Source organism: Histomonas meleagridis (assembly GCF_020186115.1).
Source record: "Histomonas meleagridis strain 2922-C6/04-10x chromosome Unknown contig_26, whole genome shotgun sequence".
Classification (NCBI taxonomy): Eukaryota; Parabasalia; order Tritrichomonadida; family Dientamoebidae; genus Histomonas; species Histomonas meleagridis.
Window position 1 is genome coordinate 22,105 of NW_027150837.1, and position 26,819 is coordinate 48,923.

The 26,819-nt window shown below is 28.1% G+C and overlaps 6 protein-coding genes across 6 annotated transcripts; 1 reads left to right on the forward strand and 5 right to left on the reverse strand.

Moving 5' to 3' along the window:
- Positions 1-2,382: 2,382 nt before the first annotated feature.
- GO595_004240 (late competence protein ComER) lies at positions 2,383-3,213 on the reverse strand (the record flags this gene model as incomplete). Its single annotated transcript, XM_067917350.1, has 1 exon — positions 2,383-3,213. One exon carries the CDS (start codon positions 3,211-3,213, stop codon positions 2,383-2,385), a length of 831 nt encoding a protein of 276 aa, XP_067775364.1.
- Positions 3,214-16,470: 13,257 nt separating this feature from the next.
- GO595_004241 (ribosomal protein) lies at positions 16,471-17,232 on the reverse strand (the record flags this gene model as incomplete). The annotated part of the gene is made up of 1 exon (XM_067917351.1): positions 16,471-17,232. One exon carries the CDS (start codon positions 17,230-17,232, stop codon positions 16,471-16,473), a length of 762 nt encoding a protein of 253 aa, XP_067775365.1.
- Positions 17,233-18,162: 930 nt separating this feature from the next.
- GO595_004242 (molecular chaperone DnaJ) lies at positions 18,163-19,728 on the reverse strand (the record flags this gene model as incomplete). The annotated part of the gene is made up of 1 exon (XM_067917352.1): positions 18,163-19,728. One exon carries the CDS (start codon positions 19,726-19,728, stop codon positions 18,163-18,165), a length of 1,566 nt encoding a protein of 521 aa, XP_067775366.1.
- A 413-nt stretch (positions 19,729-20,141) lies between these two features.
- On the reverse strand, positions 20,142-22,877 carry GO595_004243 (viral A-type inclusion protein; the record flags this gene model as incomplete). Its single annotated transcript, XM_067917353.1, has 1 exon — positions 20,142-22,877. The coding sequence occupies one exon, from the start codon at positions 22,875-22,877 to the stop codon at positions 20,142-20,144; it is 2,736 nt and encodes a 911-aa protein (XP_067775367.1).
- A 125-nt stretch (positions 22,878-23,002) lies between these two features.
- GO595_004244 (anti-sigma factor domain-containing protein) lies at positions 23,003-23,752 on the forward strand (the record flags this gene model as incomplete). The annotated part of the gene is made up of 1 exon (XM_067917354.1): positions 23,003-23,752. The coding sequence occupies one exon, from the start codon at positions 23,003-23,005 to the stop codon at positions 23,750-23,752; it is 750 nt and encodes a 249-aa protein (XP_067775368.1).
- Positions 23,753-25,012: 1,260 nt separating this feature from the next.
- GO595_004245 (polypyrimidine tract-binding protein 3) lies at positions 25,013-26,293 on the reverse strand (the record flags this gene model as incomplete). Its single annotated transcript, XM_067917355.1, has 1 exon — positions 25,013-26,293. One exon carries the CDS (start codon positions 26,291-26,293, stop codon positions 25,013-25,015), a length of 1,281 nt encoding a protein of 426 aa, XP_067775369.1.
- Positions 26,294-26,819: the final 526 nt, after the last annotated feature.

Below are 26,819 nucleotides of genomic sequence, written 5' to 3' on the forward strand. Positions count from 1 at the left end.
AATGTTTGGAAATTATTTAAATTATTTAAATCAGCACTTACTTATGCATTAAAAAATGATCATCCTGATATAGCTAAAGTTATTCTTGAACAAAAAGATGTTAACGTTAATGCGAAAAGTATTTATTTGTAACATTTAATGTTTATTTGAGTAATTTACTATTTAAAAATATATAAAATTTACTCAAATAATTTGGTACACCTCTTATTATAGCAATCCAAAAAGGTTATATAGATATTGTAAAATTGCTTCTTCAACACAAAGGAATTGATGTTAATACTAAAGATATTTATATGTTTTATTTAATGTTAGTTTTAACTATTTAATATATCAAAATAAAACTTAGAATTTATTAAAATTTTTTATTTCAGTTCTTATGTTTGCAATTGAAAAGAACAATGCTAAAATAGTAAAATTACTACTTGAAAACGAAAATATTAATATAAATGATAAAAATTTTTATATATTTTATATAGTCTTTATTTTATTAATTTTATATTTAAAGTGAATATTTGGAAATTACTTTAAATATTTGAAACATCACTTATTTTAGCATCTAAATTTGGGAATGAAGAAATCATTAAATTACTTATTAATCATCAAGGAATTAATATTAATGAGAAAGATGATAATTTATTTGATTTAGAGTTTATCAAAATAATATTTTGTTAAAAAATAATATTTGGAGTTTATTAAAATTATTGTTTTCAATTCTTATGATTGCATGTGCTAATGGCCGTAACGAAATTGTTAAATTGATTCTAAAAAAAGAAGAAACTAATATAAATGATAAAGATTTTAAAACTCCAAAATAATATTTGGAAATTATTTAAAATATTTAGAACACCACTTATATTTGCAGCAGAAAACGGACATTCAGAAACAGTAAAATTACTTCTTGAACAAAATGGAATTAATATTCATGCCACAGATATTTAAATTTTTTATTTGAAATTTATTTAAATAGTTTAAAATTTTATGAAAATATTTGGAATTTATTTATAATTTATAGATCAGCATTAATAATAGCATCTGAGAAAGGTTATATTGATATAGTTAAATTACTTTTTGAAAAAGAAGGAATTAATACAAATGTTAATATTTATTTAACTTGTTTAGTATTTGTCTTAATGATTTAAAATTTTAATTTTTTATTTAGAAATTGTTTTTATTATTTGAATCAGCAGTTTTATTTGCTTCTTTAAATGGTTATGTTGAAATTGTAAAATTACTTCTTGAACAAGAAGATATTGATGAAAATATTCGAAATAATTTTTATTGTTATAATTTTTAATTTTATTATATTATTTAGAAATAATTTAAATAATTTAATATTTCCCTTATATTCTCATCTTTAAATGGGAAGACTGATATAGTTAAATTTATTCTTGAGCAAGAAAAAGTTGATATTAATGCTAAACTTTCTATTATTCATTTTATTTTTGTTATAATAATTTGATAATTTTAAATAATATTTGGAATTTATTCAAATAATTTTATACAGCACTTATTTTATCAGCTAAGAATAATCATGTCGATATAGTTAAATTATTACTTGAACAAAAAGGAATTGATATTAATGCAAAAGATATAAAATTATTTTATTTAAATTTTATTTTAATATTTTAATGTTTTCAAGTAATTTTTGGAACTTATTTTAATAATTTATCACAGCAATTGCACATGCAATAAAAAATGAAAATAATGAAGTTATAAAAATACTTATTCAACAAAACGGTATTGAAATTGATGATAAAGATAACAAAGAAATAAAAACGTTATATAATGATCAAGCAAACCATTATAGAATCCAAAGAAATAGACCTATTCTCGAATGCATTCCAGGACATTGCACATTTGAACAAACTAAATACAAATATTTAATGCACAGAACTTATTACCAATGTAAAACTTGTTCAATGCAATCAGGTTTTAGTATATGCGAAGAATGCGCCAAAACATGTCATAAAGGTCATGAAATATCTGAAGCGAAAAATCCTTCGCCTTGTTTTTGTGATTGTGGAGCGGGTCATGGTATTTACCCATGCAAATTAATGAAGAGAAATACAAATGATGAAGAGTAAAAGATAAAATAATCTTTTTACATATGAACTGATCAGTTCCATCAAAGCTAAACATCAATAATAAAATTTTAATATTTCTTTAAAAAAAAACTATCATAAAAAGTGAATAAATAAATTGATAAAATCGTTAAAAAATTCGATATTCAGTCTTTACACTAAACTGTTTTTACAGTTGTAAAAAATAAGCGGCACTTTTCGATCGGTTTGAATAGAATCGCGTTCAAAAAGTGAAACCGATACTACAGATTTTTTCCCACTTTATATTTATATAAATATTTGATTTTCATTACTCAATTATCTATAGTTGTGGAAAAGAGCTGCTACTTAGTTCTTTTCTTTCATTGGTTTCATTCCGTACAAGTGCTCTAATAAATGCTTTCTTTATTTCACATTTTCCAATTTGATCAAATTTTTCCTCTGTTAAAATTGATGATAATGAAACAAATGACTTTTCCCAGAGCCTTTCATAAGTTTCTGGCTTTGCCTTAATCCTTTCAAAGTTTGGGTCTTTTGATGCCCATTCACATAGCGTGTAAACTATTGAATTCACAAAATCAAAACCACAGCGAACCAGATTTTCGGCAGCGAATGACGCTGAATCAACCAACTTCATAGCTTTCGCATTGTTATATGTTCCGGAATGAAGAAAATCGGTTTCTTCAAATTCTAATAAATTATGTTCATCTTCAACAGAAGTTTCAATTACCGAGATATCAATGCCAGTGGTGATAACAAATGAAGTATTAAGTGACCTTTGAAGATATAATTTTGTGGTCCCGGATAATGTTGAAATGATTAATGGATGATTAATTTGAATGGATTCACGAATTTCTTGATATATCTGACGGAACTGGAAGGGAAGAATAAAGAGAAAAAGGACAGTGCACTGCGATGCAATTTCTGTATTTGAAGAGATAACATCTAAATTACATCGAAGTTTAGCTTTAGAAGGTGTGCGCGATGATACTCGGATTTGTGATGGAGAGACAATTTTTAGTTTGATAAGATTACGGATAAATTTGGAACCAATCGATCCACAGCCAATAACGCCTACAATGAATGATGAATCTGATATTGTGTCAACTTGATTAGAGTTATTACGATCAGGTTTTGGAGGAGATTTGTGCATGTTTTTTGTGAAACGTTGGGCTACATCACACCAAAATAAACATTGATTTACAATGCACTTACGTGTAATAGAAATTTGGCTATGTGTTTTGCTAGCATGCACGCTAAATGGACTGCTTGCTAATGTTTTACTTTGGTAAAGGTCTTGCAGATCTTCATTTAACCTAAATTCCATTTCGAAAACATATTTTTCAAACGTTTAATTTCACATGTACTGTTAAAAAATTGACTTGATGTTTTTTGTGTTAACTTGGCAAAAATAACAAAAAATTGTCTCCGGGCAGGATCGAACTGCCGTCAAGAGCGTGTTAAACTCCTATTCTAACCATTAGACTACGGAGACTCTTGATTTTTTTCATATCGAAAACAATAAAAGTAATAAATAAACAAAAAGTAACAATTGAAAAAAATGATATCATTCTGAATTCATCAATTAAAAAATACTTATAACCTTGAGTAGAAACTAAAAAAGCACAAAATAAAAAATTATAATTATTGTTTTTATTTAAAATAAAATAAACAAAAAATTATTCTTTATCAATTAATGTTTTTGCAGTGAAGAATCGCATTAATGGAATTGAATTAATATTAAAAACAAATGAGTTAATTCCTTCTTCTAAATAATGATCCAGAGCGTTTTTGTCATCATTTTCATATTTATCATATAACAAAATAATTTCTTTTTCTTTTTCCATTTTTTTAATTTTTCTAATTGAATAAGTTATTATTTCATTATTTATCAAATCATTTTTACCTAATTCATCAGAAGAAATACAAACGAAATCGGAATTTTTAGCAATTTGATCCGAAACGTAAAAAGCTCTTTGAGTTTCTATGATTGCACCTACTGAAATTTCGTTTGATATTTTATTAATTATTTTTTTTATTTCCATTATTTCATTACCATCATTCACAAATGGTATTAAAACGCGTATATTCGCATTAAAATCTTTAATAACTTTTAAAATTGCTCTCATTTGCATATTTAAAATGTCTTTTCTTATTATCAAAAATGATGCTCCTTTAATGTTATTATTATTTTTGTTATTTATTTCATTTAATAATATGTTCTTTTTGGTATCGATCTCTTCTTGATCAATAGTTTCTTCGAATTTTTCTCTTTGTGCTTTAAGTTGACCGATTTCTTCTGCGAGATCAATTGGATCATAATCATAATCAGAATTTGATTTAAATGAATCCAAAAGAGTTAATATTAATGGTTTATCTTTAATAACTTCGACAATTTCTTTTAACTTTTTAACAATATTTTCTTCAAATTCATTAATATCATTTTCATTTTCATTATTAAAAAATGATTTAATCGGATAATATAAAATTCCATCAGTACCAACTTCTAATGATTTATTAATTTCATCAAAATTATTCGTGTGAGAATATATATAAAATTTATTTCTACGGATTTCATCAGCCCATAAAAGTATTTCTTTTAAGTCAGAATTATCGATTCTTATTTCTTTTGGAATATTTACTTTGTTAAGATAAACAATTCCATCACCAGAAACAGTCACAATATCATTTTCATGGATAATATTATTTCCACATTTTGCAATTTTTTCTTCTTCATTAATAATTAATCCATCACAACCAATCGCTGCTGTTTTTTTAAACAACAAAGCGATTGTTTGTGAAAATGAATTATTTGATGAAGTTACAATTGCAGACGATTTCATAAATAAATCAAAGTTATTAATATTTAAAGAATTTTTAAAATATATAAAATTTTCATTTTTGTTTTCATCAAAATTAGAAGTATTAAATAAGACTTTTCCAGTAACATTAAAAGAACTTGCAAAATTTCCTTTACAAAATATTTTTTCATTCGAATCATTAATTAATGGAGTAGAAAGTTGTCTAATATCATCATAATTAATTAGTTTAAATGCATCGATTTTATTTATTGATTCATTTTTAACCAAATCTTTAATGAATTTGAATTTTCCGGCTGATGTTAATTGTAATGATGTAACATTTAGAACATAACATTCATTGTTATGTATAAAAAATGTGATACATTTTGATTCTTTTAAATATGCTTCAATTGATTCTGAGATTTTTATCATTTTTTCATAAAGCGTTTTTTCTAATGTATCAATTGAAGTCTTTGGTTTATTTGTTAATTTGTTCCTATAATGTCCATAATATTTGGAAATGCCTGTAAATGCATCGCGTGTCGTTAATTTACATTTAAAGAGAATTTCGTTTTCTTTGCCATAAAATGTCGGAAATATCGAAATTGATATTCCTTTGTTATCAGAATTTTGATGCTTTTGGAATGCAAGTATAAAGGAATTGTTTTGGTATTTGAAAAATGAAATTATAATTTGTTTCAATTGTTCAAATGGATCTTGTGGAAATGGTTTATTTGTTTTCTTGACAATTAGAGACTTATATAATTTAGATAAATACATGTAGTCATTGCCTGTAAGTAAATCAGTGTTTGAAATATTTCTCGATTTTTGGAAATTTTGAAACTCAGTCTCAAAATCATCATCAGATATATGAAGTATAATAGAACCATAACGCCTTATATAATGGCTATACGTTCGCCATATATAAGTTTTGTTTCTGGTGATTTTTTCTAGGCTTAAAGATGTAAAATCATTTAACCCAATATTTGAAATTTCTGGTAGTAAACCTCCTGAACTAATAGACAAGCAAGCCCGTGCGTTAAGCAAAAGTGGAAATTTAATGGAACCAAATTTTTTTTTTGTATTTTCTTCAATTAATTTTACTCCATGGAGTACTTCATCTATAATAAAATCAATTTTGTCATTTCCTGATGATGCGAATTCTTTGGATGCTGTAATTGTTATTATGAATCCTTTGGGAATTTGTATATTGATTGAATGTAATTGACCAAGTATCGAATTTTCATAACCAATAATGGATGCTGCTTTTGTAATTCCAAACTTTTGAATTAGCTCTGATACTTCTTCTGATGAAAATACAAGTTGTTGCATCCCAAATAAGATAACGTATATACGACCGTTTAGCTAAACACCTCTAATTCCATTTTTGATACAAGATAAAAGGAAAAAGATACAGCACAACTGAACGCTTCATAACTTTCACGAAATACTCTTTTTACTAATAGTTTTATTGTTCAAAAATAATTTTTGAAAATTAGGAAGAATAAATTCTAATTATTATAAATGTATTCCTATTTAATTAGTGATGAGAACAGTCAAAACAAATTGCATTATATAGTAAATAAAATTTTACAAAATTCTTTTCTCAGCACAAACTTCAAACATTGATTACTTTTTAGTTAACCAATCAAAAAGTGTAAGAGCATTGAATAGTTTATTCGGTGTGAATCAAAATTTTTGATATTTTTTCTCTTTTCAAGTTTCTTTTCATTGATTACGTCAATACTTTTATCTCTGTTATCATCTATCCATTCGAAAGTATCATTTATTTCATCTAATATTGAATTTAATGATTGTTTTAGCCTTAAACGAAATCCTTCGAGTTCGTTAATTACATCATTTTTTCTATTATTATCATTATCATTTTCTTTATATTTCAATGCATTTTTTTTCAATTCATTCAGGATATCATCATTCAGTCCTAATTTTATTTTCTTTGTTATTCCAGACTTTATTTGATTTAGTGATATTGTAAACATAAAACTAGCATCAACATTAAATGTAACTTTGATTTCATCATTTGAATTAAATTCTTTTAGAGGAATTTCTCCCAAATATTTATTATAAGTTGTTTTCGAATTTTCTCCTTCAAATATTTTAATAGATTTTTTTTTAATTTTAAATTCTTTCATTGTTGGAATTGTTGAATTTCAAAACTTGATAATTATCTTATAACAATACTTGAATTTGGTAATGTTTATGCATTTTCGTTTTCAAAATATATATTTCTAATTTTATTTCTGAATGGACAATTGTTCTTATGATGACCTATTTCTTTGCATACACTACATCTCCTTCCTTCTTCCATGCTCATTTTTTGTTGTAATTTTACCCACTTACTACTATAGCCAATGCAATCTTTTGTTCCATGTTGCAATGAACAAATTTCACAAATCTTTGAATGATTAACATTTTGTTGATGCATTTTCGTTGTTCGTATTCTGCATCTTGGAATTCCAGGTGCATCTTCAAATATTAGTCCATCAATATCTTCAATCTTATTTCCTCCCTGAATTCCAAGCATGTTTTCATATATATAATTTAATTGTTTCAATGTTTCACGATATGCATCATTCGAACGACTTGCAAGAAAAGCGATCTCTTTTCCTCTATGAAGATATTCAAGATATCTAGCCTTTTGGTTTTCTTCTTTTAATTCACTTATATCTTCTTCTTCGTTATCTTCTTCTTCGAAGTATATTAATTCTTCTTTTTCACCATCGTTAAATTTTACCATTATATCTTCTATTTCACCATTTAATTGGTGATTTTGCTCTTTAATCCAAAATGGATTTATAAAACGACCAACTTCATTGATTTCATCAAGATAAATATATAAGGAAATTAAGTGAACACATGGAATTCCTGAAACCATGTGTTCATTGCAAATACATTTTTCAGGAGTGACCATTATTGAATATTCCTTATATTCTGGAAGACAACAAATATATATGTTTTCCACCATTTAAGTCATTTTATAATTTTTTGCCCTCTTCAAATCTTTCATTAGTTTTATTTGTATTTTTGGGCATAATTCAAATAGAAATGATGATTCCATTTTTCTTCTTCTATAATCTTTTTGGCGGTTGGAATGATATGCATTCATATCGCATATATTAATTGCTTGTCTTATTGCAAGCAAATCTTTTGTCGATTTATTTAACTGCATTTAATCATTCTATTTCTTGATTCTGCATTACTAGTGATATTTATTCCTATCGTGAAAACATTGATTTTTGATTTAGCAAATTTCGTATTCAAAGGAATTACATTTTCTTCCATGTATTTTTTGATTTTAGGATGTATTGTTTGTAATTTTTTGATTAATTCATCAACTACTTCTGGGTTATTATCATAGCATATTTGATGACCCATTAATGATGCAGCTTTTTTTTTGATTATTACTCAAACCAAACTCATTTAATATTTTGTTAAAATTGTTTTCTTTATGTTTTGCACATAAAAAGTGATTAAAATTGATTCCTTCGGCGTTTGACTCTTTAAATGCAGGTATATTAGCGCTGTCTTCATCTGTTATTATAGTTTTACAATGAAATTCTTTCAATGTATATAAATTATGAATTAGCCAATTAATTATTGTTTTATCCATCATGGCTGAAAATAAAACACCACCAGATCTTATTCTACAGTCGTTATCTAATAGTGTTATTGGCGTCATTTCCCAACGCAATTGATGTGTTGGGAGTTGAGTTCCATCAATTCGGATTATGTCTGAGAAACAATCAAGATTATGTAATTCGTAGTCCATAATTGTCAAAATAGCAATTCTTCTTACTTTTTCAGGAAATCCAATATCAAATGAGAATACTTTCCCACCATTTTTTTCTACAAAATCTTGAAGCATAAGAGTTTCAGGTAAAAAGTTTTTGAGCTCTTTTTTATAAATAATTTGTGCTATATCAAATGTTGTAAGGTTTTATTCAGGTGCAAAAATTGGAATAATATCTTGTATTTGTGTGGGCGTAAGAATTGTACCCAATCTTTTAATAATCACATTCTTGGTGCCTTGTGTAATACGCTTAAATATCTAGTGGGTTCATAATAGTTGTGATTATGAAATAATATAGATTTTTTAGATATATAAAATTCATTTAAACCTTTTTTTGTGATTTTTATGATGAATGGACATTTTGTTTTTTTAGTCTTTTTGAAATTACGAATTCTACCTCCTTTTTCACAATAGAGTCTGCATCTGATGTCATTTTTACCGTCCCATCGGCATAATTTAAATCCATTCTCCAATGCGATCTTTTCGAAATATTCAATGATTTCAAACATATCTTCTGAGTGAATTTTGGAAAGTTCGACTTGATTGAAAAAATTAATACCTGCTTGTTTGATTGGTAATAATATATCTCCATTTTGAATAAATAATTTTGGAATTAAGTAATTTTGTTGAATTGCATAAACATTAATTTCTTTTTCTAATTTTTTGATAAAATGAGATAGTACTTTTTGATCCGAAGGTACCATTTCATATAATTTCTCAATTGATGATAAATCAAATAGATTTGTTTCCATTAAATGAAGTGATCTCGAATATTTCAATATAGGTTATTGGATATGATTCAATTTTGATGAACATGACGTTGATGTTCTCTAATATTTATATTTTTTTATTGACATGACATTAACCAAAAATTTTTATAAAAATAATTCTGAGATTTTTTGCTTTTTGATATAATAATCAGGAAAATTTTTACTCAAAATTTTGATAAAGTTTTACCAAATTGATCATTTTTATATAATATGAAAGTTTCAAATAGTGTTTCTAAATGTATCTAAATACATTGAATAATTTCAAAGAATTTTTATGGATAATTAATCAATAATGTAATAAGATTGTATTTTTCAAAAAAAATTTTCTCACGATAATGTTGTAGGATAGGGTAGGATAAAATCATTAATGATACGCAATATATTGGGCTCTGATGCAAAACGCCCTCCATTTTGCGGTTTTTGAACGATAGGAAATTTGAGGAAAAATAGAGATGCCAGTTATTGGATAAAAAATATTAGATTTATTATAACGGTTAGCGATAAAAATGCATTCATATTTTTTGTTTGTAAAGTAGTCAAAAAGTCGATCATTTTTTTATTGATGCAATTGCAATTCGAAACCATTAAGAAAGTGTTAAAATTAAATTACAAAAGCTTCATCAAATGGGCCTCTGAGCAGGGAATCATTCCTGATATCCACCAAATTCAAATATGTTCGAAATGTCAATCGTTAATGAAAGTTTATATCTCACCAAGTTACCCTGATGGTGCTGCATATAGATGCTGCTCAAGTAAATGCAGAAATTCAAAATCAATCAGATTAGATTCATGGGTATCACAATCAAAACTTTCATTAAGGGGATTTGTTCACATTTTAGCATGTTGGGTAGAAGGTTTTGATATAAGAACTACATCTAAAATTACAGGTGTATGTGAACGATCAGTACTAACATGGTTTCAGACTTTTCGATCTATTGCAGAAAAAGAATATCGAAAAGATATAGCTCAGAATTTACTTGGTGATGGAATAGTCGAAATTGATGAAAGTCATTTTTTCGGTGCTAAATACAACAAAGGAAGTGCATAGGAAATGGAAGAAATTTGGGTTTTTGGCGAAATAGACAGTAAAACAATGAGAGTTGTTGCTGAGATTTGCGAAAATAGATCGAAAGAAGTTCTCATTCCAATTATTTGTTCAACAGTTAGACCTAATTCAGAAATTTGGTCTGATGAATGGAAGGCATATAATACTCTTAGTAATCTAGGTTATGTACACAAAACAGTAAATCACCCAGAAAATTATGTAGATTTAATTACTGAGGCAAATACTCAAAAAATAGAAGGTACATGGAATCTAATAAAAGGGTACCTCATAAAAAATGGATTTAGAGATAGAAATTATCTCGAATCATATATCCATGAATGGTGCTTTCAGAGAAATATAGGAAATACATTTGAAAAATGCTGGAAAGCAATAATTGGTGAAATTTCTTAATAAACTAATCATAATTTAAAATATTTTTATTAGAAAAATGATTTCGAAGTGTATCAGACCCCCCCCCCCCAATAAGATATTTTGCCATTATTCACTTTTTGACATGACTTTGATCTCCTTATCAAAAGTCGAATATTTTTATTGCCATTTTTTTTCCTTTCAAATTTCCTATCGTTCAAAAACCGCAAAATGTAGGGCTTTTTGCATCCTAACCATATATCGTTGTCGATCAAAAATTATGATATATATATATATATATATATAAGGAATATAAATTTTGTACAATATATATTCGTTTAAATATTTTTCAATGTATATTAATATCGGTTGAAATTAAGGAATTTTGTATATAAGTTGAATAATAATTATTCATAAATTGGATAGAAAAGTAATCGAGTGATTGATTAAAATGTCAATTTAATTTTATATATAGCGATGTATTCATAAAGAATGTCATTATTTTGTACAAATAATAATGTTATACATAATAGTGTTATTATTAATGGTGTTATACATAATAGTGTTATTATTAATAATGTTATTATTAATAATGTTATACATAATAATGTTATTATTAATAGTGTTATACATAATAGTAACATGATTAAATCTTCAAAAATAATATAATTTAGTGACAACTGCAAAGTTCAATCAGATTGCATCATAAAATTTCTGTGGTTTAACTAAAATTGATAATGGCGCCATTTATAATGGCAATTTATTGACATATTATGAAAATTTTCAAAAAGATAATTCCATGACGATAAGTATATGACATATGAAAAAGTTAATTATTTCCTTACAACATTGAAATAGTTGTATCGTACAATTTATAGAAAAACATAAATATATTTGTACATGATTTACAGAATTATGTAAAATTTTATATTATTTTTAATGAATTCGTTGGAAGAAAAATGCTAAATTTATATGTTAAAATATAATTCATCATCCAGCCAAGTATACATTCAAAAAGTGGACTGGGGACGCGTCCCTGGGACGTAGGAATATTCCCGTTTCCAAAGTGAAGTAAGCATGCTAAAAAAGTGTTATGTGAAATCTCTTTACAAATTAGTGTAATCTCCCAATTGAAATTTGAATATAGAAACAGATTTAAATTTGGATTTTTTTTCTTTAATTTCAGAATTTATCACTTGGTTTTGCTACTCGTGCATATATGTATATTTTATTCAAAAGTGTATCAAAAAGGGGCAGTCGAATCCGAAATCTTCTGTTAATAATTTATACAATTTTCAACTGCGGAATACATTAAATAAGAACATTATTCAATATGCAATGAAGAAGATGAGAAAGATGAAAATATGAAACGACCACATAAAATTATTATGAAACACAGATATTCAAATGTCTTGAATCTGATAATGGTTGGAAACTATTTTCAAGAATTTGCTCACTTTTCATTAATATTCAAGCAACAGGCGAGAAAAGAAATATGTGAGGCATCAACAGAACGAGGGTTTCAATTGAAACGAATCAAATTCGATTTAAATACAGAGATGGGAGAACAGTTAGAAGGAGCGAAGATTTTTCTATCGTAATTTTAATAAAAATATATGATAATCATGATCGCATTATATACCCACCTTCAATTGGTTGTTAAAAACAGAGACCGTGAAAAACACGTTATCCCCACTTCGCTTTTTCCAACCCTCCATTTGGGATCCAAATTCCTCCCATTGCCAACCCTAATTAAAAACATGCAATATTTAACTTTAAATATATTTTATGACATTGTGTTTCGAAAATTATTATATTTCTTTTCTCGCCAAATATACATCTTTGATATTGCTTTTATTTAATAGCAAATGATATAATCTTATATATTTTACATTCTTCTTTATATTTCTTTATGCTTATCCTAGATCATTCCTACTGGGATGTTGTTCATTTTTTATTTTTAATGTAGCAATTCGGTTATCGATTGATTTCCTGAGTTTTAGTCGGTGGTTCCGACCAATTATTTCCACAAAAAATAGCGAAGTAAAGCCAAGAATTTTACTTAACGTTCATTTTTGTTATTTTTTTTTACCCCAAAGAGCGATAAGGATAATATTTTATTTATTTATCGAGATCACCGCCAAAGCCGCTGATTATGTCTTTAAGTTTTTTATCTTCTTTCTTTGTTCAAGCACAATATTTTTTTCTAGATTGATTTATTTTATGTCTTCTCCATATATGAGATTAAAAAGATGGGTTCTACGTAATGTACTACGTGCTGCATACAGCTGTTTTTAAAATTCCTAATTTCGTTTGTGAAGGCTTCAAAAAGTGGATCTCTCACAATTAAGTAAATAAACCTTTCAATCGTGTTATAAACTCTCCAAATTATTCATAAAAAGTGTCATCAAGCTATATAATTTTTTCAAAATTATCCTGTGTCTGATCACTGTTTTTATGAATTCGCTTTTGAGTAACCGAACAAAGTTAACTTTTTTTGTGACATTGATAAATTTATATATAGAATCATGATTTCTTGTTTTTATTCTTAGTACACCAAATAATGCATATTTCATTTTTAACGAAAAACGCAATATTTAAATCAAGTATAAAAAAAAAATTGACCCTTTTTTTCTTTTTTATTTTCAAATATGATTATGAAATAATTTTTTAGTCAAATTTTGTAATATTCAATTTAAATAAAAAAGTCATATACTCAAATAATCCGAATCTAGCCAAATAATTTTTACTATTAGATTTTATATATATTTTGAGTATATATGCTCGAAAAAGTAATTACAAATTTTCTGGAGGGACATCTCCAAGAGTAGGAACCACTCTATCACAGAACAAGATTTTGTTCACAACAGCTCAGTGATTGTGCAAGGTTCATTTTTGTGAAATTTTTTTCACTAATGTAATTCATTCATTTAAATAAAGTTGATTGTTTTAATATTAATTTCTTTATCTAAAAGCAATTTTACGATTTCTAAATTATTATTTCTAACTGCTATGTGAATTGCTGTTTCAAATGATTAATACATATATAAAATTATTAAAACATATTCCAAATTATTAAAATATATTCCAAATCTTTAAAACATATATAAAATTATTAAAGCATATTCCAAACCATTAAAATGAATAGTTTTTGCATTAACATCAATTCCTTCTTTATCTAAAAGTAATTTTACTATTTCTTTATTATTATTTCTAACTGCTATATGAATTGCTGTTTCAAATTCTTAAAACATATTTCAAATTATTAAAACATATATAAAATTATTAAAACATATTTCAAATTATTAAAACATACATCAAATTATTAAAACATATTCCAAATCATTAAAACATATATAAAATTATTAAAAAATATTACAAATTATTCGAATGAATATATTTTGCATTAACATCAATTTCTTTTTTATCTAAAAGTAATTTTACTATTTCTATATTATTATTTCTAACTGCTATATGAAGTGCTGTTTCAAATTATTAAAACATATATAAAATTATTAAAACATATTTCAAATTATTAAAGCATATTCCAAACCATTATAATGAATATTTTTTGCATTAACATCAATTCCTTTATCTAAAAGTAATTTTACTATTTCTATATTATTATTTCCAACTGCTATATGAAGTGCTGTTTCAAATTATTATAACATATTTCAAATTATTAAAACATATATCAAAATATTAAAACATATTTCAAATTATTAAAACATATTCTAAATTATTAGAACATATTATAAATTATTAAATTAAATTCTTTTTACATTAACATCAATTCCTTTATCTAAAAGTAATTTTACTATTTCTATATTATTATTTCTAACTGCTATATGAAGTGCTGTTTCAAATTATTAAAACATATTTCAAATTATTAAAACATATAAAAAATTATTAAAACATATCCAAAATTATTAAAACATATTTCAAATTATTCAAATGAATAGTTTTTGCATTAACATCAATTCCTTTATCTAAAAGTAATTTTACTATTTCTATATTTCCTGATTCAACTGAACATGATAAAATTGTATTTGGAATTTGTTGATTATCTATTATATTTTCCATTATAAATGTGTTTCCATTTCTTGCAATTTCCTCAATAATACCTTCAGTTATTTCCATTGTTTCTTGTTCTAAAAATGAAAAAATTATATAATTATCACATACCAAACAAATTCTTTTAAAATATGCAATATCTTTTTCGGCTTTTCTATGATTTAAATTGGGTGTTTGTTTATTGTATTTTGTTATAATTTTATCATTTTTCTTCTCATAAAGATATATAAAGATATCATTTTGGTGGAATTTAATTGCTGTTTCATATGCATCTTTAAATGATGAATGATTTTGTTCACACAAATGAATTATCTCTAAACTTCCACCTGCAACTGCATATTTACCTGTATTTTCTACTTCTGCACCATTCATAAGTAAATATTTAAAACATTTAACTGACCCAAAAAATGCTGCATAATCAATTAATGTAACATTTTCTTCATTAATAAAAGAACATCTTTCATAAAGTGATGGTTCAATTGTTTGATTAAAATCAAAGTTTTCTTGTGATGATATTTCTTGAAGTTTATCCATTTCATCATTTCGAATTATTTTCGCAATTTCATTTGGATTATGTCCTTCTTCATTAATATTCTTCAGGTTAGCAAAATCATTATTTAGAACCAATTCATAATTTTTCTTATTATATTTTACAAGATTTGTTTCGAATAATCCTTGCTCGTTCATCTTTCGAAGAAGAAATAATGATTCTTGTGTTTTTATTTGAAGTAAGTATTGATTAAATATGTAAATAAGGTTTATTATATTTTTATTAGTTTTTTCTTCTTGTAAATTCAACATCACCAAATATTTAAAGATTGGCGATTTGACTTTTACTTGAGAAACAAATGCTGTATATATTATCCTAGAAATAAGAAGGTTGAATGTGTATTGTTTATTGTAAGTAAATAGTTCTATTGTTGATTGAACTGATGATTTGATATTTTCTTCGTTGAGATTAAAGATGATTGACTGCAACGATTTCGAGAGTTCCATTAACCAATAAAGTAATTGACAAACGATAGACACAGGGGGCTACGTTTTTGGGGAACAGGGCCCAATTCAACCCTATCGAATGTAAGAAAATTGCTGTAGAGTCACCAGATTAATCTCCATTTTTTTTTTTCTCAAAATTTTAAGCGAGGTAAAGAATTTTGGTGGTTTTTTGTGCTTTACTTGGCTGGGAAATAGAGGGTTTTCTGCCAAATATGGATTAATCAGGTGACTATGTATTCTTTCCATCTGCTTTAACACCTATAAACGAGTTCCAAATTTAGCTTAACAAAAAAAAATGTTATTTGTGATGTGTAAACAGGATAAATAAGTTTCGGACTTTAGAATTGATCATATGATCTTACTTTTAAAAAAACCCATATTGCGTATTTGTTATTTTCTTTCTTTTTAAAAAACCCCGCGAAAATGTATTCAAAAAGTAGGGAACACCGTTTATTCAAGAACGATAAACGATAGAGCTTTGGGCTCGCCTTATAAGAACATTTCGAAAAATTCGATTGAATAAGTGCAAAGAATTGGCGTTTATTTACCAGCCAGCACCTTCACCAGCATTGTTCCATTCTTGTTCAGTTTGTGTTGCACCAGCATCAGCATTAGGAGCAGCATCAACAGTTGTAACATCAGTTGCGACTGCTTCTTCTCCTTCGTGATCGATTTGTTCTTGGATGTTTTGCTCATCGCGTGTATCACGATAGAAGTAAAGATCTGGAAGAACCTTCCATTCTTGTGTGCGGAGGAGTTCACCACGAAGGCGGAGGACTTCACGGGTGAGTAACCACATTACAAGACCAATTGATGTCTTATTCTTGGTATTGCATGGAATAACGCAATCAACATAGCGGAGACTAGCATCAGTATCACAAAGAGCAATGCATGGGATGTTAGCATATGCAGCTTCAGTGATGGCTTGTGTATCAGTATTTGGATCACAAACAATGATAAGACGTGGTTCCATGAACTTGCCCTTGATGGAGTGGTTAGTGAAGAAACCTGGTGTGAAACGTTGATTAATGCAAAGGCAACCAAGGAATTGTGAAAACTTATGAACTGCACGTTGACCAAATGGTTTAGCGGAAATAGCAAGAACATCACGTGGTTCTTCAACAGCATAGATCATACGTGCTGCAAGTTTGATCTTTTCATATGTCATTCCAAGGTTAATGATGTGTGTACCAGTCTTTGTACGTGTGAAAACATATGGTTGCATGCCAAAGGAAAGATTGGATGAACCAATGTGAACTTTGGCGGCGAGCATTTTCTTGATGGAGGCTTCTCTATCAGCTTGCATAAGGAGCAAAGGCTGGCCAAAACGGTTATAACCAAAACCCCGACTTTTTAAATATTTATTTGGCCGCTGATCTTGCTTGAGGAAAAATGTATAGAATAAACATGTTTTTGGCATAATATGAAAATCAGATGTGCACACTTATTTTGTAGTATTATCGAACTTTCTGTAAGTATATCAAATTTTAAAAGTTGTATAAATTTCAAACATTTATTTTGTAGGAAAAAGCAAAACCGGAGGCTTAACATTCTTTTGCTTGTGCCTGATATCCTTTTTGATCTTTCGTAAAACAATGATAAATAAGATTAATGCAATTACAAAAACAACACCAAAAATTGGGAAAACAAAAAGTAAAATAAAAGAGATTCCCATTATTATAACAAGAACAATTTTCATTGTTGATAATTTTGATTCTGGTTTAATCAATGGATCGCCTTTTGTGAAAGCATCAGCATCTTTTAGTTTCAATTTCGGTGTTTCAAGCATTTTCCTTTCTTCATCTGTTGGGCATTTCTTACCGAATCCTGGAATTGGGGAACTTGAACTTGAATAAGGAGACGGAGATCTCGAAGAAATTAAGGGCCTTGGCAAGCTTGCTACAGGCTTTGGAGTGTCTTCTAATGATTTTTGTCGCTTTGAAGTTCGTGCTGGCATTGGAACTCCTTTGTTTTCTTTCATCTAACTTAATTTAAACGGCTCCACAAAGAGGTTTTGATCGGCTAAATTAAACGCTTTATTATGTACAATAATTTCTTGATATAAAAACAAAGTTATTTCTCGCAAAGTCATCTACTATTAAACAAGCACTTGGTAAGCTATATGAATGTTAAGAAATGATTGAATCATAAATTTCTCATTGATGATCAAACAGAAATAAAATCAATATAACTTGTTTCAACAAAAAATAAAAAGAACCATAAAACGTTTAATTTTCTATTCATTAGTAACTTTAATTGTATATTCTTTACCATCCTGCATAATCTTAATTTCATTATTTTTTTTCTTTCTGAAGCATCTTCTGATGCAATAACAATGGCAACAGCAGCAGCAACAGCAACAAAACTTATACAACATTACCAAAAGTATGAATAATGCTGCAAAGAAGATTATTGAATCGACATCGATTCCGATTGACAACAAAAGTTGTTTCCAATTTGAAGGCCTCAACATCAATGCATATTTCCGAACTATTTCCGTTTTATCATTCCAAGAATAACCTGGCTTTTGAGTGATTTCTGACATAGTTAATTCACCAAGCCAAAAACTTTCAATCTCTTTCCTATAATTATCTATATTGATTTTTGTATATTTCATCTCACTATTACTCACAAGGAACCATTCGTTATCCTTTGCTTTAAGTTGTTTTGCAAACATTGAATTGCTCTTAACGTTCGTTATTGATGCGTCTTTGACATTTGTAAAGTTGTCAATTATTTCTTTGTTTACATCGCCAACGTACATCAAACACAAGTTATTACATATTTCTTCGAAGACAATTTTGCTCATATCAACAAAGAGTGGCTTTGATAAAGTTTTGAGGATTTGATAGTTGTGTGTGATTGTATGAACTCCAGCTCGAACTACGAAATTTGATGGGATTTCTTTGAGATGAAAAGTGCGGATTGCATTGGCATAATCGTCAGTAAGTACAGCAAATTTGCATTCGCGATATTTTGCTGACATACGCTTAAACTCAATGCTCGGTTCACTTGTACGAACAATACTATAGACACATGTGTAATGTGAATACTTTTCAAGCCAATTTTGGAGATCAGATACTCGTGTAAAGACACGATAATCTGGATTCCAGCAGCTAACCATCCAGTTGATGAATTTAATGCGGTCATCGATGTTGCCACTGACTTTAGAAATTATTTCTCCATCAGATCCAATCTTTAGATACAAGAAGCGTGGTGTGGTTTTAATTTGGAATTCTTCGGAAAATTCATTTCCGGTTTCAACATTGTTACGTAAAAATTTTGCTAAATGTCCATATTCTTTGGCAATGGCTTCGTAGAATTGGGCACACTTAGGAGTGTCAAAAATATCATTTGGATCATAAACATATACAAATAATTCTTTGTGTTCATGTAGTAATTTTTTGTATGTTTTGCTATTAACTTCTTGAGTTTCCATTTTAACTTCTTTAGGTGGTTGAAAACCAAAGCTGCGTAAAATTTCGTTAATAATATCTTCGGCTGTACTTGTATAACCTGATTGGCCAGATCCAGAGAAAGGATCATCAGCGACGGATCCAGTTTGATCATAAATTCTTCGACGTTCTTGGTTATGAAGAAGTTCATAAGCATCATTGGCATGTACCCAAATCTTTTCTGCGCCTGGTTCTTTGTTAATATCTGGATGATATTTTTTTGTAATATCAAGAAAAGCTTTTCTAACTTCTTCATCAGTAGCCTTATGGCTTAGACCTAAAATCTTGTATGGGTCTTCTCCTGGTTTTAATGTTGATAGAGTGAGGGAGAAAAACACGAACAACATTCGAAATTGCCGTTATTTGGCCAAATCGTTCGTTGATGATTTTTCCTTTCACATAATGAAATTTCATACTTTAAACAAAAGAATTATACTTATTATTCATAGCATTATAGTATAAAAATTAAAATGTAATTTAGATAAACATTTTATTAATTAATAATTTTTTTTTTTAATTAAAAAATAAATTATAAAAAAATGATTTACTAGCAAACCATGGAATAAATAATCAAAAAAAAATAAGAGAAAATTCTTCCTTAGTTATGATTCTTTTTTCCTTTTACGATCAATTTTTTTAAATATTTTTCAGATCAATTTGATCGTTTCAATTTATCATAACCGTCAATCGAACGATCAAAATCGCCTCATTTATCAATTCAAAAAATGCCATTTGTGATATAACAGTTTTTACGATAGTTCTATTTTCTAAAAAGTGACAGTGTATGAGCAATCACTTGATTACTTTCAGCCCATCTTCTTTTTGCTTGTTGTATCATTTTATCATCACATTCCACCAAGTTCAATATCACTGGAATCAGTGCTTCTCTAGTTGATCCATCTTGCATAAAGAATTGCAACAACACCTTTCTGATATAATTTGGGAAAATTGCATTTTTATCTACGGGTGTACAATTCACTTGTTTTTTCTTCATTTCTTCGTTTAATTTTATTTTAATTTTCTTATTCCTTTCGATTTCCTTTGAAACCTTTTCTTCTTCAATTTCTAATTTCTTCTTTAAATCATCGATTTTCAGATTTAACTCTTCGTTAATTTGTTTAATTTCATTAATTTTCGATTCTTTTGATTCCATTTCTATTTTTAATTGCTTCTCAGTGACAGAAGTTGTCATTTTAAGTGTTTGCAACTCATTTTCAAGAAGTTTATATTTCGTATTCATATCTTCTTTTAAGTTATCGAAGTCATCAACATCTTCTTGAAGTTTAAGTTGTTTTTCTTTTGTTATTTTCCGATATTCATCAAACGTCGCTTGAATATTATTCGAATTTTTAATTTCGTTTGAAAGGTCGATTTTAATTTTAAGTATTTGTGATTTTAATTCAGTTATTTCTTTTTCTTGTGCATTAATTTTATCTTTTTGTTGTTCGATCTTTTGTTTAAGTCTTGAGTTCTTATTTACATAATTATTATTTTCTTCATTCATTATCGCAATTCGTTCTTCAATTGTATGAAGTTTCGTTTTCGTTTCATCTAATGACGTTTGAAGTATTGTTATTTCATTCATTAACTTAATGTTATTTGTGGATGTTGTCTCATATTGTTTGGTGATTTCGTCAAGTTCTTTTTTAAGGTTTTCTTGTTCAGTAATTTTTTGTTCATTTAATGTTTTGCTTTCATTAATTTTGGTTTCATATTCTGTGAGCTGTTGTTGAAGAGCAGATTTTTCTGCTTCGTGCTCTTTACGGAGATTTGAAAGCGCTTTGCGATGTTCTTTTTTCTGCGATTTAATGGATTTACGTAACGAAGATTTTTCCGTCTCATATTGCTGCTTAACTGTTTGAAGATCTGCTTTAAGTTGATCAATGATTGATTGATTGTCTTTGGTAAGTGTTGCTACTTCTGTGCTCTTTTCTTTAAGCTTTGACTTTAAGTCGTTGTTAATTTTTTCGTTTTTGGCGATTTTATCGTTTTGTTGTTTTATTTCATTTTTTAGTGATTCAATTTCAGTTGTAAATTGTTGTGATTTTTGTTCATTTTGTTTTATTTGTGTTTGTAATTTATTGTTTTCTTGTTTAAGCGAATTAATTTCTGTTGAAAGTTGTTGCGATTTTTGTTCATTTTGTTTTATTTGTGTTTGTAATTTATTGTTTTCTTGTTTAAGCGAATTAATTCCTGTTAAAAATTGTTGCGATTTTTGTTCAGCTTGTTTTAATTGCATTTGCAATTTATTGTTTTCTTGTTTAAGTGATTCATTTTCGGATATAAACTTTTGAATTTTCTGATCGTTTTGTTGTGCACTTTTTGATTCATCATTGAATTTTTGCGTAATTTCTTTGGTTTGATTTTGTAATTCTGTAATTGTTTGTGTTAATTTTTCATTTTGCTGTTCCGATTCTTTATATATTTCGACCATTTGTTCAAGGTTATTTTGTATTTCATTTTTTTCATTTGAATTTTTTTGTAATTCTAATTTGTATTTTTGTATAATTTCATCTTTTGTCTTAATTTCGTTTTGAAGTTTACTTAAATTGTTATTTGATTCGTTTTGGATATTTTGAATTTCTAATTTCATTTTTTCGTTTTCTTGTTTTGACTTTTCTAATTCTCCAAAAATTTTCATCATCTCTTTTTTAGCTTCTTCAGATGTGGATGAAATTGCTTCGATTTTATTCTTTTCCAAAGAAGATATTGTTTCTTTTAATTTGTTTTGTTCTTCAATTAATTTGTTAATGTGATTTTGATTTTGTGAATTAATTTCAGTTAATTTCTTATTTTCTGTTGTTAGTGGATCAATTTTCCTTTGGTTTTCTTCAAGGTTACTTTTATTAATTTCGTTTTCTTTGATCTTTTGTTTAAGTTCAAGATTTAATTGATTCACTATTTTGGTGAGCTCCTCGATTTTTGTGTTGAGAGTAATGATCTCTGTGCTATTGTTAGTCGAATTTTCATTTTCCATTTGTGAAATTTGGGATTTTAGTTTGCAATTTTCAGCTTCCAAAATCTGAATTTTTTCTTCAGTTTCATTATCAACATGACTTGATTCAAGTTGCGTTAACTTTTGATTGAGTTCCAGACTTTCTTGTTGAAGTTTTTTGAATTCAACAGGATCAATCCCATCATATTTTTTAACCATCTTTTTAAATTTCTTTGTTACTCGCTCTAATTTTTGTCCTTCTTCTTTAAGCAAGTTCTCTTTTTCTGTAAGTTGTGTGAATAATTCTTGTAATTGGTAATCTTTAAGTTGAATTCGAGATTCTGCCTCTTTCGTGGCTTCACTTAATTCCACAATTTTTTCTTCTCTTTTTTTAATAGCTTCATCTCTTTCATTGACAGCATCCTGAAGAATTTTTTGATTTTGCAAACATTGATCAATTTTTTGTTTTTGAACCTTATTTTTTTCTGCTAACTGGTTGTATTTTTGTTTGAGTTCTCCTAATGTCAATTTGCTTCGAGGTGAAGTTGGAGAACTCTCCATTTAGGCAAAATCAGCAGATGTTTGGAGGCTCATAGAAAAAGTTGAACAAAAGAGCAGCATGTGCAAACATATTAAACGGTCGTCGGCGGTTTGGCGCCAAACTGATCTGACCTTAATAAAACACAATGTCAACATTTAACTGGGCTAATCCAGCTTCAAATACAGTTGCTTCTATCAAGAAAGAAATTGCATCCCTTGGCATCACTCCACCAAATAATGCCAACAAAAATGAGCTAATTCAAATTCTTATGGATAATAAGAATAAATCACCAAAATCAAAAGGGTCTCCTGGAAGGCCAGGCAGGAAACCAAAGTCGCCTCGGTCACCAGGTAAACAACAACCACAAAGTGAACCACCAAAATCTCCTGCCAAGGAAGAAAAGACATATATCTCCAGTAGATTACTTTTAGATGAAGAAAAGCCCAAGCCAGCTGCTATATCTTCTCCAAAAGATAACGCTCCAAAGCAATCACCAATGAAATCTCAATCTCCAAAAGAAAACGTATTTCAACAATCTTCACCAGCACAACAATCACCAAAGCAACCTACACAAAAACAGCCTTCTCCGAAAGAGAGCTCTCCAAAAGAGAATTCGCCAAAACATTTCACACCAAAAGTAAATACACCGAAAGAGCCTTCACCATTTGCCCATATGAGCAGGCCTTTGCGCTCTCAATCACCTATCAAAGGTGTTGAAAATAAGACAACCTCATCTCTTGATACAGAAAAGATTCTTCTTTATGCAATGATTTTTGCATTTATCTTCTCTATCATAATGCCAAGCGTTGGACCTGTTCTGCTTATTGGATGTTTCATTGCTTGGATTTGCGTAAAAATTATGAAATCAAAGAAAAACAAGAACAAGAAACAATAAAACTAATCAATTTTAATCATTTTATTTTACTAATAGGTAAATGAATCAACATTTTAGTTGTATTAAGAACATTTCTTGTGAATATTTTTTTTTTTATAATAATTTTTATTTTTTATAATTTCACAATATTTTTGTATGATTATTTATTCTTTTCGAAAAAAAATGTAAAACATTCACAAACATTATGAATTAAATTTATTCGAAAAAAATCGAAATATAATTTAATAATTGAAATATACACAAAAATTTTATTTAACAGAATAACGATTTTGGAAAGTTAAACCACTTTCGTAAATGGCCTTTTTGATCAAAATGAATCTTACACTCCAACAATGCCAAATGAAGAATAACATCATGAACACAGATAAAATTGCAAGAACAAACCACAAATATATCAAAGACATATATCTCACAGGAGGAGCTTCATACGTAACAGGCTCCGATGCATCATGAATTATTATCATTGGCGAAGAAGAGCTTCCTCTTCCACATTGCACTTCTCTTCCATATTCAACACGATCATATGAAAAACCTGAAATATCTTCATATTCATAATATATCAAATGGATTGAGGATAGTGGTTGTTCCATACAAGTTCCATTAGCTTGGAGACCCCTCCTAATATATAATGGAAAAGAAAAAAATGTCAAATCATCATTTGCAGATTTAACATAAAAATCGGCAGATGAAGACGAGGATGTGGTGGTGTACTCTGTAGCGTATACATTTATATGATAGAAGTAATGACTTGAATTGGAAAGACTACTGGAAATTGCACCAAATATATTTCCTTGCACAATAGAAATTATATCACTTTTGTTTCTACCATTTACAGGTGCATGAGATTGAACGTAAAAATATGTTTGAACATCTGAACCAAGTGGTTGAAAATAAAATCTCATATTTGAAAAATTATTATATCTTAAGTTATTAAGAGGGTTTGAGTCAATTGCATCAAGGACTAAATCGTATGTATCTCTATTTACATTATCTTGTTTTGTACTGAATGCAAATACATAAAGAAGTGCAACAATTACGAATATGATACCAAACCAAAGCATAATGGAACATTCCATTCTCTTCATTTCAAGTAATTGCTTAGTTGACTGGCGTTGTTCTACGTTTTCTCTTTTTCTCATTCAACGCCAAATATTTTATTAACGTATTCTAAACGGTCATGCCAGTTCATATTCAAAAAATATTCTATGAGCTTTATCAAAAAGTTTACATATATGAAAGATGCATAGTACGATATAATTCTTATATAACAGAATCTGGTTTTCTCATAAAATTGAGCATAAACGTTCTGCCGTTGAATACAGTACCATTAAAAACAGCAATAAATCCTACTGCATCTTGTACTGATGGGAAATGTAATGCATGGTATTTTTGTAATACTTGTACTTCCTTCGGAAGTGCAACTAGCGCTAATAATTCTTCCAGTGGAACGCCATTTACTTCCACATATTCAGATGGGAAATAGAGATGTTTGTATTGTTCAATAGTTAGATCAATTGGTCCGTCTCCATATTCCTGGTATAGTCCTTCGCTACCAGGCTCTGTCAGTGGTGTAACTTCCACGTGAGAAGAAAACGCAATTTGTAATTTTCGACCCGCAAATGGGCAATCGTGAAGGAAAAGCGCGGCAATCCTTCCAAAAAAGCCCGTCCCCATTTGGACGAAGGCCGTTCTTCTGTTTTTGTAAAGTACTTTAACACGTTGCACGTGACCATAAAGAGAGAAAAGATTTCTCAGAGGATCACATGCTGATTTTGTTTCATCTAGATTTGTAACGCATAAAACTTGTGAATATAGGGGATCAAAATGGACAGGACGCCATATGTCAAATATCGGCGAAACTGAAGGAGAGGGCTCTGGCTCAAAAAACGGGGTTTCGTTTTTAACGTGCTCGCGTAAAGCATTGAATTGCTGCAATGCGCCTCGAGGCATGAAGTTGAATGATTTTGCATTATTAATCTTGACAATCAGGTCTTGGTTCTTTGAGTATTGAACTTTCATTTGGAAGTTTGGGAGATGTTTGGGATTATTATGAAGATTTGCAAGAACAGAGGCTGCCTCTTTTAAAGATGACATCTGTACAAGTGAAAAGTTTCCGGATCTTTCAAAACAAATGATTTTTTGTACTGTCCCGTATTTCGAACATTCATCATAAATATCAAACATTGACATAAAAATACGTAGATGGACAAGCTGAATGCAAATTACTTTCGAAGGGCCTGTTTTACCATTAAATAACGCATCTGATGAAGAATTTAAAATTGGATAATTTGATAACTGTGCTTGAACAATAGTTCCATTTATTTCAATTTTCCCATTGTTTTGCTCAAGGAAAAGTTTTGCATCATCAGCACTTTCAAATTGGATAAGTGCTTGGTTATTAAAAATGTGATGTTGTTCAATTGTTGAAGTCTCAAAATGAACAGAAATTTCTTCCCACCCACATTTAGGGGGTAAGTTCCGTAGATGAACAACTCTGGATGGTGGGGCAATTGCAGATAAGTCCCAGGGTTTTTTGTTCATATAAAAATTTTGGCTGCTATCGTCTTTGAAAGTGCCGGTAAAACCGACCGTTTTCAATTGAAAATTTGAATAAGAACTGTGGAATCAATTCAAAGAAGTGAAAAACCACAAAGACTTTTTTGGAGAACTCTATGAAAAATCAGAAACAAAATTGAAAAGTTGACATAAAAATGAAAGTAACACCATGAATCATTATGGTGGTCATCAGATAAGAACATTTATATATTCATAACGAAAGCAAATAAATATTTTTAGCATTAACATTAATTCCTTTTTGTTCGAGAAGTAATTTAACTATTTCTATTTCACCTTTTTCAGATGCACAAATAAGTGCTGTTCTAAATAATTTAAATTATTTCCAAATATTATTTTAAAATATCAAATTATTTAAAAAAATTATAAATAAAACAAATAAATATCTTTAGCATTAATATCAATTCCTTCTTGTTCAAGAAGTAATTGAACTATTTCTGTATAACCATTTAAAGATGCCAAAATAAGTGCTGTATGACCTTGGAATTATTTG